We start from the raw sequence: 19,062 nt of genomic DNA, 5'->3' as shown, positions 1-19,062 counted from the left end.
TAAAAAATATGAGCGAGAGAGACTCTCAAGATTACAAAAAGCTTATTTGCATGGTGCCTTTAAGGCAATCCTTATGAACCACAAGCAACTATTTATAAGCCTCACCCAAGACTAATTTGGCTAACGAAAGCACAGAGCTTTCTGCCTGCCCCATAAACTGTTTGCATGCTATATTTCTACAGAGGAAGTTTAGCAACTGCCAAATAAGTATTCTGGAGGTCATAATTCTGGCTATCTTCAGAGCAGAAGGAAAGGACAAGAGCAAAAAAAAGCGCAAGTTCTGAAGCTTCTTGCTTAGGTACTGGGAGTCTCATCCAAGAATAAAGGGTAGTTGCGATACAGATGTGTTTCTGTGTATAAATGGCTCTCAGCTGCAAGATTTTCCTCCCTGGGAAAATACCTTCGAGACTTCAAACAATAGCAGTACACAAACTTTAGGAGACTCAAGATGCTGTAATTGTAAAGCAAGCATTATTGGAAACATCCAGTCTTTCTAAGAGCTTATAAAATTGGTGTTTGATGAAACAGCGTTAAGAGCCCGGGATCACAAATACCGCTAACAGAAGCTGACAATCTTCAAAAGATTAAAACAAGGTATTAGAAGTGCAATGTAGCAGACAGATATGCAGGGCTTTTTTTCAGCCAGAACTCACTGGAACTCAGATCTGGCACCTCTCAGATGGGCACCATTGCCATGATAAGAGAAAAGGGGAGGCATTCATGGTGAGTTCCGGCACCTCTTTTTCTGGAAAAATAGCACTGCTGATATTTAATTTAAAAAAACTCATAAATTGGCTATTGGCTCTGTATATTGGAAAATAGGAACAAACCAATTTCACCTCGTATCAAATTAGCTTTATTGATTCATCAGTATCAAACTATTGAAGCACTGGCCATCAAACTATGAATCCCCAGGCAATAAGAAGAATTAAAAAGACCAGTTCAAACATGGAAATGCTGGGGTGAGGCTTCAATGATACAGACCTAACAATATGGGCCTTCATTTTAGGACTGATTTGTAGCATAGACCATCCTTCAACGAGTATCTATCATGGCAGCGCAGAATCTGGCAATGGAATATGTGACTTCTGGGCTTTCGTCCTGTAGTAATAGGGAGATGTTGTGTTGTTCTGAACGCCCTGGGAATTTTTATAGGATGGGCTGCATAAACCTGGCTCGAATGTCTATATAAGACTGGCAATGAAGAAGGGCATGCTCCATTGTTTCCAGCTGCCCAGAGCCACATGGGCATTTCCTCTCCTCATACGGTATCCTCCTATAACGGCCTTCCTGAATTGCTGAAGGGAGGGCCTGACAACGGGCCAAGGTGAAAGCCCTTCACTGTTTTGGTATTCAAGATTAGCTATGTATGGCATTTGGGAAGTCAAGTATCTTCTAGTTTCACTAATTAAAATTTTTGGGGACTCAAAGACCATGCTTGGGTGATCTCAGAATCATGGAAAACAGACAGCTTTGTTGGTTGTGGCACTGATTTTTATTATCAGGGTGCCAATATATTGGGATATATATTTATCGGGAGCGGCTGGCGCGGTGGTCTAAACCACTGAGCCTCTTGGGCTTGTCGATTGGAAGGTTGGTGGTTCAAGTCAGCGTGACGGGGTGAGCTCCCGTTGCTCTGTCCCAGCTTCTGCCAACCTAGCAGTTCGAAAGCACACCAGCGCAAGTAGATAAATAGGCACTGCTGTAGTAGGAAGGCAAACAGCATTTCCATGGGCTCTGGCTACCACTGCGCCAGAAGTGATTTATTCATGCTGGCCACATGACCTGGAAAGCTGTCTGTGGACAAACGCTGGCTCCCTCGGCCTGAAGCGAGATGAGCACCACACCCCAGTCACCTTTGACTGGACTTAACCATCCAGGGGTCCTTAACATTTTACCTTTACCTATATTGGGATAATCAGTCTATCTGAATATTATTTTTATTCCTTTGTTCTTGTAGATTATTGAAAATAGGACCAGTATATACCGTATTTTTCCCTCTATAACACGCAGATTTTTTCTCCTAAAAAGGAAGGGGAAATGTCTGTGCGTGTTATTGAGCGAATGTGTGGTCCCTGGAGCCAAATGGCAAAAAAAATCAGGCAAAAATCAAATCGCGCGTCTCGGAGAAGGGAAACCTGAAAAGAGGAAGTGGCTGCTTTCCTGCATTCTGCCTCAGGGTCTTACTGCCCACCCTCCTCTGTTTCCTTGCTGTGTTTGCTCAAACGGAACAAAGAGCAGGGAAAGCCCCTCCCCTCCAGGCAAGCAGAGGGGAAAGCTGTGCTCCGGTGCTGCTGAAAACATGCAGGAGGGAGAGAGAGAGAGAGAGAGAGAGAGAGAGAGAGCGCGCGCGAGCTGGCTGGCTTGGGTGGGTAGGTGAGGGAAAACTTTTGCCTTCCTTTCCTCCCTCCCGTTATACCCCTCTCCTGCATTCTTAGCCAGCTGCTTCTCTGCACACCCCTCTCGTGCTCCTTGTCCATTCTGTATTTTTCCTTCCTTCCCCACTTAAAATGTGGTTAAAAAGCATGGATCCACATGGATCCTCAGGATCTTTGCATTGGGTCACCCCAAATTCACCATCAGATCACATAGCATGTCCATGGCTACAGCCTGCCCCCAAAAAATCACACACGCACTGTTGCCTGGGGCTGCAATGGTGCAAAAATGTGGTTAAAAAGCATGGATCCACATGGATCCTCAGGATCTTTGCATTGGGTCACCCCAAATTCACCATCAGATCACATAGCATGTCCATGGCTACAGCCTGCCCCCCAAAAATCACACACGCACTGTTGCCTGGGGCTGCAATGGTGCAAAAATGTGGTTAAAAAGCATGGATCCACATGGATCCTCAGGATCTTTGCATTGGGTCACCCCAAATTCACCATCAGATCACATAGCATGTCCATGGCTACAGCCTGCCCCCCCAAATCACGCACCCACTGTTGCCTGGGGCTGCAATGGTGCAAAAACGTGGTTACAAAACATGGATCCTCAGGATCTTTGCATTGGGTCACCCCAAATTCACCATCAGAGCACATAGCATGTCCATGGCTACAGCCTGCCCCCCCCAAAATCACACACCCACTGTTGCCTGGGGCTGCAATGGTGCAAAAACGTGGTTACAAAGCATGGATCCACAGGGATTCTCAGGATTTTTGCATTGGGTCACCCCAAATTCACCATCAGATCACATGTCTGTGGCCACAGCATGAAGCACAAAAATGATACATCCACTGTTTCATTCAGAATGTTTTTTCCCTTGTTTTCCTCCTCTAAAAACGATGTGCGTGTTATGGTCAGGTGCGTGTTATCGAGCGAAAAATACGGTACCTGCCCTCAAAGGCTCATGCATGGGTGGAGAAGGGGGTAACCACAGATTCTCCTTGCTCACAGTCAGGGTGTGCATGTGGTGAACCAGTCAACTGCCTGCTTATCGATGGCACATAATGGACACTTATCCCTTCCTCCAGATGGGCGGTTGTTGCGGACCCTCAAGCTCAGTCGCCATCCCCGGGCAGTGAGAAACATGGCCAGGCGGCCACAGGGGAAATTCTCATTGGCCGCCTGGGTAGCTAGCGTTGAGTTCCCACCAGCTGCTGCATTTCAAGTTGGCCAATAAATGGCCTCTTCTGGGGGGTGGTGTGTGTGTGCCTTGCAGGCTGAAAAGGCATTGGTTGCACACATGTCCTGGCAACCAGGGAGGCATAAAAGCCTGTGCAGCACCATCCTGCCTCAGCACATTTAATGCCCATTTAATAGGCATCACAAAACCAATTGGGGTATATTTTCACATCCATCTTAACACGCGCAGCAAGCCTAATCTTTTTATTCATCATCTGGACTTCTAAAAAGTGCTACTCTCAGATGTTTTCCTGAGAACATTTTAATTAGAGGGTGAGGGTTTTTTTCTTCTTCCATAGTGGAGAAGTTGGAGATTGGTACTGCATTATGCACTCTATATTTATAAAGGCTGAAAGCCAAGTTGTTTTCCTCTGCTTGAAAAAATATTCCCAAGGCCCATGAGTGCCAAAGACTGACTGGCATGGTCCAGCCCCCAGGGCAAGTGACAAGCTATAAATTAAACTAGGGGGGAAAAGGAATTAAAAAGTTCAGGATGTAATGTATCCAGAAAATGTCTAATTAAAAGGCAGTTGACAAAATACCCTAATGAAACCCCATCCAGGACAAGCAGAGATTCAGATCAGGTAGGTTTGAAGCTAGAAATTAGGCTTTTTAATAGAATTAAGACTGGAGCACAGACAAATCAGAGAGCCAGGAACAAAGCTGAGAAATAACAAGCACAAAAAGGCAAAACTTTAGGGTTGGAACACAAAAATATACAAGCCAGCATCTGAGTCAGAAACAATGGGCTACCTAAAGATAAAAGGGATCATTTCAGCACTCCCAAAGGCTATCACAATTTAAGCACAGGGTGAAAACCAGAACCTACTGGATGATGGTTAAGTCACTGTCCCCTGAAACTAACAGATTTTCTGTGCGATATCATACTAAAGAAAATGTCACACCATCAATACACTAAACAGCATACAGTGGTACCTCGGGTTAAGAACTTAATTCGTTCTGGAGGTCCATTCTTAACCGGAAACTGTTCTTAACCTGAGGTATCACTTTAGCTAATGGGGCCTCCCGCTGCTGCTGCGCCGCTGGAGCACGATTTCTGTTTTCATCCTGAAGCAAAATTCTTAACCTGAGGTACTATTTCTGGGTTAGCAGAGTCTGTAACCTGAAGTGTATGTAACCTGAGGTACCACTGTACATGCAAACGAAAACGAAGGACAATCTCAAACTGAAGTGGAATGCGCTTTTAAAACAACTACAGAAAATATTGTGCTGTGGTTTCTGTTTGTCTCTCTCTAACGGCAAAGATGACTTTTTAGAAGCCTCCTTGACACATGCGTTCTTCTGGAAAATTAATCAGAGGGTAGATCCCACATCTAACACATGCTTAAGGCAGGCAAAGCTTCTCCCAGGGCATCTGCTGTGTGTTAAAAAGTTGGACTACAGTAAAATAATTGGAAACATGATGTGCTTAGTTGGGGGGGGGGACACTTGAGCATGTAATAGCAATGATAATAATCCTTCAGTAGACCCTTTTAGAAAGAAGATTATAACTAGGTAGCTCCATGAATTCCCTGCACAAGCAGTTACTTATCGCATATATTTATATACACTTTACTTCTTCCTGTACCTCCAACCAGTTTTCTGAAGGGATGCTCAAAACAATTACCTCATCTACATTTATCTTATCATTTCCCCACTACTGCTATGCACACTTCTCATTTGAGAAAGCTGATTCATTGGCTGAAGTTTGTGCCTTCCTTTCTGGCATGATATGTTTAGCAAAGTGCAATTTTCACATACGGTTGCTTCCAACAGATTAGCAATGGAAGAAAATGCCTACAGGCACAAAATACCTCAAATTCAGGGAGTTTAAGGGGTGGAGCACTAAGAATAGGAAGAGTTAGGAACTAGCAGATGGACAGTGTTGCCTCTTTGGTGGAAAGCCATACTGGTAGTTAGCTATTTCATCCCCAAATTAATAAAGCCTGTGTTTCAGTTGTATCTTGCTATGCTAATGTTGCATCCAAACAAGTCTTAGTGTTGCAGAGGCATTACTTTTCTGTAACTAGCTGGAAGTGGAATTAAACAAGAGAGTCCATACAGTCAGAAAGAGAACCACCATGGTCCCCCGAAATGCCCTTCCCTGTGGCCAACATTTTTCTATAATGCTTATTTACAATCACAGCTTGTTGGGCAAAGGTCCTTCACAAAGTCAATTAATACTTTCCCGATTCAGCTTTTTCCTTCCTTATTTACGTTTATTACAGCTGGGGATTACTAATCATCGGCCTGCTAATGGCACCATTGTTGGTTTCTGCTCCTGCAAGGGTGGGGAGCTTTAATTATTGGTTTTCTTTCCATTTTTATGTCAATGTTTCACTGTATAAAAAAGAAAAATATATATATGAGAAGGTAAACCCTTCCATTACCCCGCAGCACGAATAGAAAGCAATGCTGGGGCTATCAGGGCTAAACAGCCCTGTTTAGGGAAGATTTTAAGGATTGATGTTTTTATAATGTTTTTAGATATGTTGTAAGCCACTCAGAGTGGCTGGGGAAACCCAGCCAGATGAGTGGGATATAAATAATGAAATTATTATATATCAAGTAAAGCTGTTAATCACTAATCCCCCAACTAAGATGTATCGCTATTCTCCTTGTTGTAAAGGTGGCATACAATTATGACGAAACATTATCAACAGGAAACAATTAAATGGATGGGATCTGCAAGTAAGAAACTTTAATTAAACACACAGGGGCCACGAAAAGCCTTGATAGTACTTTGCCTGTCCACACTGGACAGTGTTTTATTGCCAAAATGTGGGGAGGGGTGGGGATCATCACGCATCAGGCCTGGAGGGGGGGAGAGGACAACACATGAAGCACCAGACTGCAACAATTTGACATTACATGGATCCTCTGCAAAAAAGTAAGTGAACAGATGGTAATTCCAGAGAACACGACTAGCATGGAATTAAGGACATATGTAACAGAACCCTGATAACTTTCTTTTCTTTTCTTTTTTGGTAAAAGAAAAAGAAACACAGATTTCCTTGAGGCAGCGGAGTTATAAAAGTATTTCAGACAGCTTGTTCTGTATACTGAAGCACAAGACGTAATTTTCCTATAAAAGGAGATCTATCAAATTTGAAGAATTGCAACACACAACTATTCTGGAGAGACTAGTGCATTTCATCATTCCAGATGGAATCAATGAATCAGGAACAACTGTTCGTTTATAGGAACTTTAATTTGTTGTTGTTGTTGAAACTGATGTTTCACAGGTGATTTGTAGTATGTACCGTGATTTTCCTATATGGATAAAAACTCACAGTAGTACAGTACAGTACTATTTGGATATAATTTGAGTCTCCTTATCTGCTGTCCAGCCTATTGTTTTCAAAAGAAGAGCTGAAGTCTTTTGTAATCGCTACCTCTGAAACTACTAGTGAGGCCTGTAACAAAATACTGCAGTATCTCTTCCCTCCTATTCAGAGTTCTGGTCACCCATTCTCTCCAAGAAGGGCATTCCAATCATCCCATACTGTCGCCCCATTCCGTTTTTCCTTTTCCAACACCCCATGGTACATTTCATGGCTACTGGTCGTTCTCAGTCCTCATTGGGCTGCTTTAAATTTAAATACACAAGAATGAACATGCATGTGAGTGCCCACCCCAACAAACCCCATTAAGGTAGCAGTCATATACAGAATTTCTAGAGAGTAAGCAAACTACAGGTCGTACTTCTGTGTAAAGTAGCTATTTGCCACAAGCATTTCATCTTAAGATAGTAGAGTTTTCCAGACCTAACAAAACCAGGATGGAACATGGTTCATTTGGCACTGAGTTATAACCAAACCCAATACTCAATTCACAGAGTAAGAGCTGCTTCACTCCATCAGACTAGCAAGCCGGAATTTTTGTGTGTGGTCTTTGGGTTGATGCCTCACCTTCATACTTCAAACTCAATTTCCTGCCACTTAGCTGAAGTACTAAGAATGTTATGGCAGGAGCACCAGGATCCACAGAAACTCACTCACGTTGGGAATATGATTATAAAGGTGTGTTTTCCTTCTAAAAGTTCCCAAAGAATTGAGTCTGGTTGATGTAACATTTCTGACTTGTGAAATCTTAACCGGGTAGCAAATCAAAGGTTCGTAAGTCAGGGTAAAAACCTGTGTCGTTAACCCACCGCTGGGTTAAGTACATTTTGCAAGATGAACCACACGGCGTCCACATTTCAAATGTGCATTTGAAATAATATAGGATTAGCCAAGGATTCTCAAGCAGGGATTCTCATTTCGTTCCAGAGCCAACCTAAGCAAATGAAAAGATGGTTCAAGTCTCCCCAAACGCAAACAACTAAGATTTCTTTGGGGGGGAGAGTGTGGGTTCCTGGTTTATTTTGTTCTTGTTTGGTAGTAGCAATAGTTGAGAGCTGGGAGGAGGAAGGAAAATAGAACTTCTATGTCTCCTTTTCTGCAGTTGCTGCCACAATCCCTGGAAACAGCTACAGGAAGGGAAAAGAAGGAAAGGGTGCTTTGGGGGCTGGCAGGGAGAAGCAAGGGGTTTGTGGAAGCAATGCTCCCATCTCTAATCCAGGTATTGCTCTGATCCAAATGAGGCTGTGAGTTGCTCAGGAGAGTTCATAAAAGCTTGCCTCTCCCGCAAGGAAGTGTTTTAGGAGCCCTGAAAGGCACTCCAAGTGAGGAGTGGCTGAATTTCTGGAACAACCATAGGAATTAACATATGGCACTTAATACATAGAAATTATATAGCTCTCTAGGCTTAATTCCCTCAGTGTCATTTCCTCCAGTTTCTCCCGCCACCTTCAGTATTGAAATAAATCATCACAGACTACCACTTACTTTTCAGGCATGGATCAAAGTGCTGATTTTTACCTATAAATCTTAAATAGTCTGGGCTCAGGGCACCTGAAGGATTGCCTATTCTCACCCAAACTTGCCCAGTTCTTTGTTGGTGTTCTGAGGTGAGGTGATGGTGAAGCCAAGGCCTACTTAGTTGTTCCAAGTCTGAGGAACGCCTTTCTCTTGTCCGCGTCATTAGCACGCTCTTTGATGGCATTTAAAGGTCAGCTAAAAATGCAGTTGCTTTTCCAGCCATTTAATGAGATTAAAAAAATAAAAAAGTCTTCTGTTTTAAATTGGATTTGCTCCTGCTGCTTTAATTGTAAATTTAATTTGTTGAGGCCTGTTTCTGATGTAATGTCGTTTGGACGGAACACTGAAATATGACAAATGGACAGGATCAAGCTTTAGGTCAAGCAATCACCCCATTTCTCTGGCAGACGTCACCAGCATTTGCTCCTGGGTTTAACCTGTTTCTTTAAACAAACCAAGATACACTGTGGTCTGTGATCCTGGCTAGTTCGAATAAACTGTAGTTTAAACTAACCACAGATCCCGGTTCAGACATAACAAACTGTGGTTAGTTTAAACCAGGAAACAGATGCTTCCTGTCTCCTCCTCCAGATGATGCAAATAGACAGGTATGTGCTCAACCACAAGGCCGCACATTTGAACTGCCCCTATGTGTTTTGTTGCAATTCTTTTTTCCTGTTGTGAGTTACCTTGGAAAGCATGGCTCAGAGACTTATGACCCTTGTGATGCTACAAGCTCACAGCTCTTGCAACACAGATGTTAATTTTGAAAACTGGCTGAGATAGTTACATCTTGTGCTAATGAAACATTAGCAGTCCAGTTCTTCTGCAATCATATTGCAGATTTATTGCCTTGTCTTCTGTTTTTTGGCTCCTTATCTCCAAACCTGAGGCATTTCTACAAAGTTCGAAGAATTTGTTCTACTCAGCATCTTCAAGTCCTCAATCATTTAAAGCAATTTCAATTTTCCTTTTAATTTTGGGCATAGGCAATTATGATTTCCTCTCCTAGATAAATTAGGTATCCTCAAGGCCTAAAACAAGTTTAGCAACGAGGCAGTTAAGTGCAAAGCTTCCAAGCAGGCAGGTCTATACAAAAAAGATTGGCTATGCTTTTTCTTAAATGTGAGCCTGTAATAGCTCAACCAGGCATATCATTTCTAGCAGAACTCCCATACATTGTTTTAGTTACCCTCTGTGTGTTTGTTGCTAGAACAGAATACATATACTTGTAATGAATACCTGTCAACCAACAGACACATGTATTTAAATACAGTTTTGCATTGGTGGTATCCCATACTATAACATCGGACCACATGCTTTGAATGCAAAAGATCCCAGGGTTGATCCTGGGTTTTATCTCCAGTTTAAATAACTCACTGGGTTAGCAAGGGCCACTGCTTCAGGCTTGAAAGAGCAAATCAGAAAAGGCAGTACTGGGCTGTAGAGACCAATAGGAAGCTTCATATGCTCACATGACATTCTTATTTGCCCTTCTGACAACAGCTCAACATTCTGTTTATGGTCCTTTGGTCTGCTGCTGACATTTTCTATCTTGGTCTGACTGTCTACAGACTGAATTTTATATTGGGCTTCTCTGCGAGGAACCCACATCCATATAAATCAAATATTCAGAGGGTGTTTCCTCCGCCCCTTGGCAATGAGTTATGTTTCCAAGTAATAATGGCAGCCAAGAAACATAACGCTTTTGTAGGTCACAAAAGTTTTCATGTGTGAAAGAATGTCATCTTTCAATCATCTTTTTCAAATGTCTAAAGCCATTCATGCAGTGGATTATGCTCAGCGATGGACAAGACAGGTTACATGCGTCTGTGCGTAATACAATGTGGTTTCAAAGTTCTGCCAGCTAGTAATTTAAAAATCTGAAACTCAACTGTACATGCCAGCACAGTTGAGACTTTTCTCCCTCTAATCCAGGGGCAATTTTCTCAGTAGCTGAAGCCAATGTTTTTCTTGGCATCACTTTCCAAAAAAACACACCAAAAAAAAAACCAACCCAAAAAACACTTTGTCTCATCAGCATTGTAAATCTGCTCTGGCTGAACTCCTTTAGTTCTCATTAAATTAATCAAATGCTGTCTAAAGGGATCTGCTGATTCTGTAAGAGGTGGCTAATCTTACCAGCCAGGGAAAGCTGCAGAATTCCACTTCAGGTTTTAAATTCTATTCTGTCAAAGTCATGGATCTAATAAGGATCTTAAACAAATTAGCTTCCCCTTATATAAAAAAGCCTGTTGCATTCCAAGGCTCACAACAACAATGAACGGAGGGGGGAACCAAGATACTGGCTTGCTTGGAAGTGTCTACAGACTCATTGTAAGCAATAACTGTGGCAAACACAACTTACATGGGTAGCCTTCACACAGGAAAGAACTATGGCCAGCTGTGCCTGTTCAAATCCCATTATAGCAAGGCATTCCCATTATTCCTGTAGAATTTCCCGCAACTTTTCTCTGCTGCTTCAAAAGTGTCATGATTTTCAGCACATCAGATACCCATTTTATAAAGCTTCCTTGATGCTCTTTCACTCTGGAAAAACCAGAGAGAGGTAACTGTGCACACATTTAATGCTATTCCTTTGGGAATTATTATTATTATTATTATTATTATTATTATTATTATTATTATTATTATTATTATTTATACCCCGCCCATCTGGCTGGGTTTCCCCAGTAACCAACATCTATTTTGTATGTGCTAATTTTATTTCCTTGTTGGCTATTGTTCTCTCTCTTGTTGAGTTTTAAGATGTTAAATTTGGTTAGCTTATTTCCATTGTTTCTGTGTGGATTTTCTGTATTCACTGACATTATGATTATTTCTAATTGTTCTTAATGTGTGTATTTTTTTTTATGTTCATTATTGTTCATTTGCTGTGTTGTAAGCCACCACTGTGGAAATGTGGAGTATAAATAAACTGATGTTTGCCAAGGGCACATGGAGATCCTGCATAACAAAGAACTGTACAAGTAACAGGAAAAAAAACCCAGACATTATAGCTATCAATCTAATCATTCTCCCCACCTGTAATGAGGACACTGTTGGACAGCTTTAGAGCATATTGTCTAAATTGCTTCAGGAATTTCTATTACCATATATGTGTGTTTCTACACATCCCTGCTAAAACTTCTAAACAAGTTCAGGGAGATGAATATAGCTTGTTAAAAAAGTGTCATCAACAATGGACAGATCTAGAACTCAGATATAATTTAACAGGCAAAACTGTTATCAGATTTAAACTGATCTATGACTGTAATGAACTGACTGAGGTTGTTACCAAGTTTTTATTACTTTTGTGAGTACAGTGGTACCTCTGTTTAAGAACTTAATTCGTTCCGGAGGTCCGTTCTTAACCTGAAACTGTTCTTAACCTGAGGTACCACTTTAGCTAATGGGGCCTCCTCCTGCTGCTGCCCCGCGATTTCTGTTCTCAGCCTGAAGCAAAGTTCTTAACCTGAGATACTATTTCTGGGTTAGCGGAGTCTTTAACCTGAAACGTCTGTAACCCAAGGTACCACTGTATTGCTCATACTCATAAATCCAAATAAGGAGCATTAAATACATTTATCTTCTATTCAAATGTATAACTATTCCTGTATACCTGAAGGAACCCAGACTCTGAGGTCTAGCATCGAGGGCATTCCGGCGGTTCTCTCACTGCGAGAAGTGAAGTTACAGGGAACCAGGCAGAGGGCTTCTTGGTAGTGGCGCCTGCCCTGTAGAACGCCCTCCCATCAGATGTTAAAGAAATAAACAACTACAGTGGTACCTCGGGTTAAGTACTTCATTCGTTCCAGAGGTCCGTACTTAACCTGAAACTGTTCTTAACCTGAAGCACCACTTTAGCTAATGGGACCTGCTGCTGCTGCTGCGCTGCCAGAGCCCGATTTCTGTTCTTATCCTGAAGCAAAGTTCTTAACCTGAAGCACTATTTCTGGGTTAGCAGAGTGTGTAACCTGAAGCGTATGTAACCTGAAGCGTATGTAACCTGAGGTACCACTGTTTATGACATTTAGAAGACATCTGAAGGCAGCCCTGTTTAGGGAAGTTTTTAACGACTGATGTTTTAATGTATTTTTAACCTTCTGTTGGAAGCTGCCCAGAGTGGCTGGGGAAACCCAGCCAGATGGGCGGGATAGAAATAAATTATTATTATTATTATTATTATTATTATTATTATTATTATTATTCCTAAGTAGGGTACCACCAGCAGTATTTTCTGCATGAAGAGGAGGGCAGTTTGGAACTCCAACATGAATGTAGGATAAAAATGTTCAGACTGTGGGAAAACTATGACCTAATAATCTCCAATCAATGGGACTATAGATACCATCCACATTCATGCATGCATCACTTATAAAAGCCAAGAAAGGATTTCAAAATCCAAATATACTATTTCAGTCTACCCTTGGTCTGGAAGCTGCACCTGGTACAGAATTTGGCCAGGAGGGCTGTAAACAGAATGAGGAGGCTCAGTTGTTCAGGTCCATGGATTCGTCAAGTTTATGCACTTAGGATAATACTGAACCAAAGCCAAAAAGTTCTTTCCATTACTATTCTATGTTATCATCTACCTCAAAAAATATTCCTTAAATTCAGTAATTGCAACATTTGGTCCAAATTTACAATTAAGTGCTATGTACACAATTCACCATAGTCCACTACTCCTACTTTTGTTTTTTTAAAAGCATTTTTCTTTTTTGGCTACTGCACCATATAGGCCAAATGTGCTGTTTATTTATTTGATCATTTCTAATGAAGTAAAGTTGCAAGATGCGTTTTTACAATAAATATACGTCTGGTTATATATTTGATTGTGTAAATACAGCTTTGCTTCATGAAAAGAAACCAAACAAACAATACATTTGACATACATTGTATACAATATTGTTAATATTTTTAGAGGGAATTAAGGCCGCTTCTGTACATAATACTTATTTGCAAGTAGGGACAAAGGTTACACAAATATATCTGTGGTTTGGAAGCAAATAACCAGGGATTCTATTTTAAAGTGAGTTATCCCTCTCTCTTTGTATTTCATCCTACGGACCACTGTTCCAATATTCTGTATTAGTGTCTATGTGTTCCTAAGGGGATGACTATTATTTTGTCTCTAGTAGGACAGCACAAACATTTAAGACTCAACTAAACAATTCAAAAGTAGAGACATCAACTTGCCAACAAAAGTCTGTATAGTAAAAGCTATGGTTTTCCCAGCAGCGATGTATGGAAGTAAAAGCTGGACCATAAAGAAGGCTGATCGCCGAAGAATTGATGCTTTTGAATTATGGTGCTGGAGGAGACTCTTGAGAGTCCCATGGACTGCAAGAAGATCAAACCTATCCATTCTTAAGGAAATCAGCCCTGAGTGCTCACTGGAAGGACAGATCCTGAAGCTGAGGCTCCAATACTTTGGCCACCTCATGAGAAGAGAAGACTCCCTGGAAAAGACCCTGATGTTGGGAAAGATGGAGGGCACAAGGAGAAGGGGACGACAGAGGACGAGATGGTTGGATAGTGTTCTCAAAGCTACCAGCATGAGATTGACCAAACTGCGGGAGGCAGTGGAAGACAGAAGTGCCTGGCGTGCTCTGGTCCATGGGGTCACAAAGAGTCGGACACGACTAAACGACTAAACAACAACAAACAATTCATTTAGTTATACTTTCACATTCAATTCTGTTGAAAAATTCTCAAATTTTAGCAAGATTAATCTTGTCACCAGCACCTGGGAGATAGCTGTCAATCAGTTCATGCACATGAATCATATGCCTCAGCTGTCCTGATTCCATTTTTTATTGTGAGAGCATGGCAGCCATTTTGGGCACCGTGCTCTCACACAATTTCTGGCCACAATCTCTCCCCCCCCCCCGCACTTTTTCAGGGCTGTGATCTCACATGGTGCCCCGAAACAAATGCATTTGGCCACTGTGCCCCCCAAGTGTTTTTGGAGGGCCACAATCTCACATGGGTCATGTGACTCACATGGGAGTGCAGCCCTGGAAGACGGGGTCCCAGATTGTCCCTGAGTCATATATGGAATCACAGTTTAAGAACCTTGTGAACAACCACCATAGAATTATTTTTAAAGCTCCAGGAAACTGCAATCACTGACATAGGCTACACAACATAGCTCAAGGAAACACTGAAATGCCACAAACTGAGTGAGATGCAACACAGAGACAGCTGTTTTTTTAAAAAAAAGCTCAGTAGTTCCACTAGGCCGAGAGACAACTTTGGGATTACCTATACAAAATATCCGTAAAATTTAATTACAGTGGATTCAATAAACAGGCTCAGACCAGATGCTAAACTTTAACCCCGTTTTGCTTTATATTGCAAGGCATACAGTTTCTTACAAAAGAATACCAATGAATCCATGAACATTTCTCCCTAATTCTTTCCAGATAGTATGCCACACTGGTATTTTGGATTGGACCTCCCCTGTTCATCTTGGTTAATGTCTACCTCAGATTCTTGATTTGTAAAATGAAGGGCAATAATATTTACCTATGTCTTTACAAGAAGCAGGGATGAATGTCTGCCAATATTTTGAAGAATGAAATGATAAAGTGTATGTGTGTGTTTGTGTGTAACCACTATTCCAAAATTTATTTCACTTGTGGTGATATTCTCCAACATCTGTTTCAAAGTATTGCAAGGCATGCCATCTAAAATACTTTTCTCCATATTTTATTAGCTCCAATGCAAAATCTGTGCCCCAGCAGATGAACATGTTTAGTAGTGTCTTGTGTTAATATTTTTAGAGTTTGTAACTAGATCTCCTCTTTATTGCATATGAAATATAGGCATTGCCCTAAAAATTATTTATGGAAAAACATAAGCACCAACGGCAACTTGAAAAAAAATCCAAATTCAGTAAACTTCATTGTGTGCACATGACCATGCGCTTAAGTTTTTGTTTTTTATATATATATATATATATATATATAGGAATTCCTTTGAGCCACACTTGAAGCTACATTTTCACACTGTTATCAAGAAGCTTGGTTTAGCTGAAACTCTGTGCATGTCTAGCACCCATGTGTTTGATTTTGCTTTTCTCAGAGTTATAGCATTAGAGCCCACTATGGTGGACAAAGGAAGAAATAGAGTGAATGTGAGCAAATAATGATATTCATATTGAGTAGCAAGATGCAATATGATCTAATTATTTCCAAACCCCAATACCAGAGCTAATGCAGAATAGCATCTATAATCAGCATACCCACCCAGTCTTAAATTAATCAAGACTTCCTTCCTTCCTTCCTTCCTTCCTTCCTTCCTTCCTTCCTTCCTTTCTTTCTTTCTCTTTTTGTGTCCCCAGAGAAATACAAGCTCCTTCCCCTCAGTGGAGCAGAGGCACATTACACATAGTCAGTACTAATTATTCTGTTTTGTGTTCCTTCCAGAGAATATGCGGCGCAGGGGTGCAAAGATCTGCCCGGTGGCCCCGCCCCTCCGGTTACCCAGTCCCAGGCATGCAGGAGGGCGGAGCCAGCCGGCCACCTCAGCATCTCACTGGCTTGGTCGCCCCTGAACTAGTGGTGCAGCTGCCCGCAGCAGAAGAGCCTTTTGCGGCTCTCCAACCGATGGGCGGGCTCTTCCCCGGACTCAACTCTTAGCCTGGTGTCCCTGAGAGCCCGGCGCCCGAGTGCCCCGCAACCCTACTGCCTATGGGTAAGACGGCCCTGGTTCCTTTCAAACTTCAGCCCTTGGCTGAAACAGGAAGAATCTGAAGCAAGAAACCATTACGGGGATCTGAGGGCCCTTAGTAGGAGTTGTTGGGAACAAGAAAACTGATATTGTTTATGGACACCATAAAGGTGAACTTAAGCATGTCTACAATGAAGTTAGGTTTGTAGGTCAACTATTGAAAGAAAGTGCTCCTACAGATTCTGTGAAAAGATGTCAAGGAGGTCCTAATACCAACAGTGAGCACCTTTGTACCATTTTATACAAACCAATTTAATGTGATATTGCATGCATCTTTGCATGTAAAATGCAGGTTTTTAAAAACGCAAATAGCAGCCCCTGAGAGGGGCTGATAATTACTGAGACTGCAGCAGATTGGGAGCAGGAGTTTAATACTATTTAAGAAAACAGAAGAAAATTGCTCTTCCTAAGCTGCTATTTGCATTGCAATCAAAGCAACCAATGTAAGTGAATGCTTATCTGATAGGCTATATGCAAACCTATTTGAGATAGTTAATTAGATATTCTATGCTAAAGTCTAGACACAAGTTAATTCCTTTTTTCTTCTTCATTTGGAACCCAGCCTGCTCAAACTTTGGAGCAGCCCAAAGATAAATGAGGATCTCAACAGAAGCAGCTGTGCTGAAGGTTGAATTTATTATTTAGAAGACATCTGAAGGCAGCCCTGTATCGGGAAGTTTTTAATGTCTGATGTTTTATTACATTATTATATAGGCTGTAAGCTGCCCAGAGTGGCTGGGGAAATCCAGCCAGATGGGCGGGGTATAAATAATAAATTTATTAATATTAATCTATTTGATAAAGTTTAATTTTTTGCTGAGGGTGGAACAATATACTTGGTGTTGGGATGCCACTGAAAACTGCAGCCGCATGCCAGGTTCTTCCCCTGCCCCCAGCACCACTATTTATCATAAGTTGTAAGTTTTCCCATTCCAAATCACTGGCTATCATTACAAAATATACCATATTGTGAATAAAACATAAATTTATCCTTACTGTTTCACCAGTTTTCCCAATAATTCCTTGATCTCCTGTTTCTCCCTGTGAATTTAAAAATTGATTTAGTAATTTAGCACACAATTTCATTTTAACAGAGAGGAAGTTTTCAATCCTTACTTACTTCTAACAGCTTAGTGCATTTCCTCTCCCTAAGGCAGTTTTATCAATGCACAGAATAATTTTTTTTTTGCCTTTCCAGTACAAGTTTGCCATGCTAAAATAAATTGGCTATATTTTGCATTTTGTAATAATGTTACTTGGCCAGAGCCCCTTTTTAAAAGCACAATATATTCATTGATTATTTGTCGGATGAGGCTAATTAGCTCAGGAAGAAGTAATGCATACACATTACTCAAAAACTGATGCAATTGTGCACTTGGCAGGAGGCCTTTTCACTCCATCTTCCACGGCCCATAGGTGAACGAACACACACTGCGCCACACCAGATGCTACTCACAAACAGGCCTATGTGCACCTTCAATATACCTATTCCAGGTAAAACTGTAAGGTCATTTGTGGGGAAGCTTTCAGAGACATTCAGAGGCTTCAACTGGTGCAAAATGACTTGCCTCCTGAAGGAGTGGGTCATAAGGAGCAGACTGCACCATCGTTCCCAACCTGACTCCCAACTACATTCCAAGTTCAAGCAGAGGTAATTTTGATGACCCATAAACCACTAAAAAACCAAGCATATTGGGCAGATTTCCCCCTACCTATGTTCCACCATGTCTAGGGACACCTTTTTTTCTTTTCTTTTTTTAAAGTGACCATCAATGCACCAGGTCAGATCTACAATGGCATCTCTTGTGGGCATCGATATGTTCTTCTCTTAGACACCTGCCATAGCCGAAGCCTGTATATTTTTGAGAAGCGGTGTAAGTTCTTTTTACTCAAAGTGGTCTAGATAGTGGTTTGCTGGTCTGCATAGGGTATAATAATTGGCAAATGGTTGCCTGCCTTGAAGTCCTGGGTTGGGGACAGCCAAAGCAATACAAGCAATCCCCTGCCTTAAACATTTCATCATATTAACCCTCAACCCAAAGCTTGCTGGGGTGGGCTAGAGTGACACAAAGGGACATCTGTGGGCAGGATTCCTGCATTGCCATGGGTGATGACCCTTGGGGTCCCTTCCAACTCAACAATTCTACGATTATATGATTTGTTCCTGCTGACTATGGTCTCTTAATTATGGGTGGCTTCACCATTTGGACTTTCTTTATAAGAGTAGACACTGCTGTGTGTTTTATGGGCAGGGAAGGGGTGGCTAACATGTGCACAAAGTCCTTCACACTTGGAGCTTATGGCTTGGAGCCACAGAAGGGAAATTTCCTATCATCTTCTCCCTCAGGTGCCCATAATATCCCAAAAAGCCTCTCGGGTGGATCAAGGGGCATACTGAAAATGGTGGTGGAGATAGGAAAGGCTGCTGGAGAAGAGAAGGTGGGGATCTTCTGCTCATCCTTGGGTATGTTGGGGTGAAGTTGAATCAGAGAGAGTGGGAAGAGAGAGAAAGAATTTTTGGTTGATTTATCCTTGTTCTGAATGCTCATTTTTGTAAGTCGCTTTGAGTTTCATTTTTTTGAAAAAAGGATCAATAAGTAAAAATAAAAATTGATATATTTTCTACTAGCTTTCAGTTTTCATCTGTGAACCTAGTATTAGCTATACAATAAATACTTTATATATATATATTTACAACAATAAATTCAGAAAAAAGTCAACCCTACCTTCAGGCCTTCTGGTCCCGGTTCACCTGCATAACCTTTTCGACCAGGCTTTCCCTGCATTCAAATAAAAAAACACCTCTGCTTTTGAATGGCTTTGGAATCATGAAATGCAC

At 41.5% G+C, this 19,062-nt stretch overlaps 1 protein-coding gene across 1 annotated transcript in view; it reads right to left on the bottom strand.

Annotated features, from left to right (window-relative positions):
- Nucleotides 1-19,062, bottom strand: part of COL24A1 (collagen type XXIV alpha 1 chain) — a 168,085-nt gene that overhangs the window by 60,898 nt on the left and 88,125 nt on the right. Inside the window, exons 23-24 of the mRNA XM_083620538.1 lie at nt 18,950-19,003; nt 17,220-17,264 (exon numbers count right to left, since the gene is read on the bottom strand). Coding sequence (XP_083476664.1) covers nt 17,220-17,264; nt 18,950-19,003 — 99 coding nt within the window. The remainder of the gene's footprint in view (nt 1-17,219; nt 17,265-18,949; nt 19,004-19,062) is intronic.

Source organism: Podarcis filfolensis (assembly GCF_964270895.1).
Source record: "Podarcis filfolensis genome assembly, chromosome: 6".
NCBI lineage: Eukaryota > Metazoa > Chordata > Lepidosauria > Squamata > Lacertidae > Podarcis > Podarcis filfolensis.
The sequence above is the reverse complement of the archived record's forward strand: the minus strand, read 5'-3'. Positions and strand labels throughout refer to the sequence as shown.